Below are 3,208 nucleotides of genomic sequence, written 5' to 3' on the forward strand. Positions count from 1 at the left end.
ATTTTATTTATTTATTTGACAGAGATAGAGACAGCCAGCGAGAGAGGGAACACAAGCAGGGGGAGTGGGAGAGGAAGAAGCAGGCTCATAGCAGAAGAGCCTGATGTGGGGCTCGATCCCATAATGCTGGGATCACGCCCTGAGCCGAAGGCAGACGCTTAACCACTGTGCCACCCAGGCGCCCCCCTAGAAATATTTTTAACTTAGGATATTTGCAGATACAAAGTTTGTTTTGGGTTATAGACATGCTGATTCAGGGGCGCCTGGGTGGCTCAGTCATTAGGCATCTGCCTTTGGCTCAGGTCATGATCCCAGGGTTCTGGGATCGACCCTGCATTGGGCTTCCTGCTGAGCGGGAAGCCTGCTTCTCCCTCTCCCACTCCCCCTGCTTGTGTTCCCTCTCTCGCTGTCTCTCTCTTTCTCAAGTAAACAAATAAAACCTTAAAAAAAAAAGACATACTGATTCAGTAAGAACTTCCAACATTTGGGAACCATTCAAAGAAGAAGAAATGCTCAACAGGATTGTAGAGCACTGTATATGCTTGATGTGATGTTTCATGGAGTGGGTGTGGAAACAGAACATTAGTCCCTGTCAAATAGACACAGTTTAGGGCTTAAGACCTGAGGTCAAGTTTGAGCTCTGCCAGTTTGTGTTTTTTGGGTTTTGTAAACTACTTGGGCCAGTTATTTTATCTTACTAAGACACAGATTTTTCATTTATAAGGTGGAGCTAATGATACTACCCACATCATGAAGCTGAGATAAGTATCAGATGAGCTCTTGTACAATGTATCACACACAGTTGGTATACAATGAATTTTATTAGCAGTAGGTGACAGTAAGATGTATAGGCATATACTGTGCAGTTAGATCATGGTACAGTGATGGGGGAAAGAGAGGCTAAGAATCTTTAAAAAAAAAAAAAGGAGAAGGGGGAAAATAAACCCTTGGACGTATGACTGATTGGGTAGTAGAAATAGAAACTATATCATCCTAGCCAGGTAAAGAGGTGCATGTTGATTATTTCCCCCTTCTAAAAGTTGGAATTGGGATTGAATTCTTCAGTCATGAAAGTGACTTCGTTATGTATCTATGTTAAATCCATGAGTCCTACTGTAAAACACTAAAAATCAGCATTGTTCTTTTTTATTTATCTGAAGACTTGAGTAGATTCATAATAGGTCCTAATATTCCGCAGTTTTTTCCTGTATCCATGCCCTATGGTTGACCGTCTACCCATGCTGACTGTGGGCATGGTCTTGGGGATGGCTAGTTAAGATGGCCTTGGCTAACATAATTAGGCTTTCTTCCATGCTTCTCTTGAGTTACCCCAACAGTCTAACCCCGGCACCTTCTCATAGTTGAGGCAGGGTTCCAAAATGGAAGGAGAAGTGCATACTGTCTTTTCAAGTCTCTGTTTACATCAATTTTTTCTCATTGGCAGCTCTTTTCTTTTTTTTCCCATAGTAGTTTCCTGGAAAATTATATAATCTTTAGAAAACTGATTGTATTTCCCCGTGGGAGCAATGCTACATTCAGCAGGGATGCTTCTGACTTTTCATCTTCTACCTGATGTTGAGCATTGATGGTTCTAGATAGTTATCTAGAAACTGTTTCCACCGGATCCCCCATTTAACCTGATGAGACAGGCCCTTTGCAGTCTGACCCTATCCTATTTCATCAATTTTGTCTGTCGTTACTAAGTTTACGTTGTATGTTCTAGCCACAAATTTTGACAAAACTTTCCTGAGTGTGCAGTGCTCCTTCTTAGCTTTTTGCCTATGGATGTACTGCTTCATTTATTTGGAAAACTGCTACTCCTGCTCCAAACTCCAACTTAAAGGTTCTCTCCCGCTTTCCTAAGAAAAGCTGTTCCATAATAATTGCTCCAGGTATTTGTGGTATTTATTATAATGGTCTAAATGCAAATAACTGTGCCTCTCTCCCAAATTAGTGTGCATCTGTGAAGCCCTGATGAGTTTCTTAATCACCATTTTGTTTTCTTTCATCCCAAATGGCAACCACAATGCCTCGTGTTGAAAATATATTTGTTAAAATGTGATTCAGCACTAGAAGAATAAATGAATAATGGCACTGTGTTTTAAAAGCTGAGAGACAAGAATTCTAAGCCTCTAATCAATGAAATTGGAAAGATTTAGAACCAGAAGAAACATTAAAGATTGTTTTGGTGATCATTATTGTACAGATGAGGAAATCAGTTGTTTCGTGTTCTATAGTTAAATGGATTCAGTGCTCGCCATTAGAATTTCCTGCCGTGGCTTGTTTAATTCCTCTCTTGATGACTGAAATTTAAGCCTTGAAGCTACTATTTCCAGAATCCAGCAAGTTCGATACGTAAACGTTTTAAGTGGTAGAATATTATCGGATTACATTTTATTTTTTTCCCATCAAAACTCTGGAAACGTTACTCTGCTGTCCCTTGGCAGTCCGGTCTCTCCTATTTGTAGGTGATTTGCTGTCACTCCTGAATGCCTAGAGGGTTCTTTTCTCACCCTTGAATTTCGTCAGGCTATGTCTTCATGTTGATTATTTTTATAATCTTTTTCCAGAGTACATTTTGTTGTACTGATTTGTAGATTTGAGACTTTGATTTTTGTGGGTTTTTTTTTTACTCAAAAATTTTTTATTTTTAATCCAAGTGTGCCTGTTACTTGAAATGTGAAAGATTACTTGAGCATAAAAAGAATCCCTTCAAATTAAATAATATGTTTTTACTTCTCTCCTAATGTTTAAAATGTGAACATTTTATAATTCATTCACAGCCTTTAAGCCCAGGCGACTTCTTCCTTGGGTCTCCGTTTCCTTTTAGACAAAGTCTTGTTCCAGAAGGCAGTTAGCTTTTCATCATTCTTTCTGTCTAAACAACATCCAAGCACACATCCCACAGGCACAAGTGTATGTGCCCATTGGTCATGAATAATCCAAATTACGTTCATCATGAATGCTGTGGCCTTTGTGCCAAAAACGACTGAGACTTTGTTTATTGGAGAATGTTTACTCTGCTCTCTTTCTGTACAATTATTATCCTTACCATCACTATGGTGCCGATTATAACTTGGATTTCCTTCGCTTTTCTTCCTTCGGTGCTTTATTCATTTGCCTTTTCTTCTGGACCTTTCTTAGGCCTCTTCTTAGTTTCTTAGGCGTCTTCTCCACATTGTTGACTCTTTTTCAGCAGAATGGATTT

At 39.3% G+C, this 3,208-nt stretch overlaps 1 protein-coding gene across 1 annotated transcript; it reads right to left on the bottom strand.

The window, feature by feature from the left end:
- Positions 1-2,786: 2,786 nt before the first annotated feature.
- LOC117797484 (NADH dehydrogenase [ubiquinone] 1 beta subcomplex subunit 1-like) lies at positions 2,787-2,960 on the bottom strand. The gene has a single exon (XM_034649911.1). It carries the CDS (start codon positions 2,958-2,960, stop codon positions 2,787-2,789), a length of 174 nt encoding a protein of 57 aa, XP_034505802.1.
- Between the last annotated feature and the right edge of the window lie 248 nt (positions 2,961-3,208).

This window comes from Ailuropoda melanoleuca, chromosome X (genome assembly GCF_002007445.2).
Source record: "Ailuropoda melanoleuca isolate Jingjing chromosome X, ASM200744v2, whole genome shotgun sequence".
Lineage (NCBI taxonomy): Eukaryota > Metazoa > Chordata > Mammalia > Carnivora > Ursidae > Ailuropoda > Ailuropoda melanoleuca.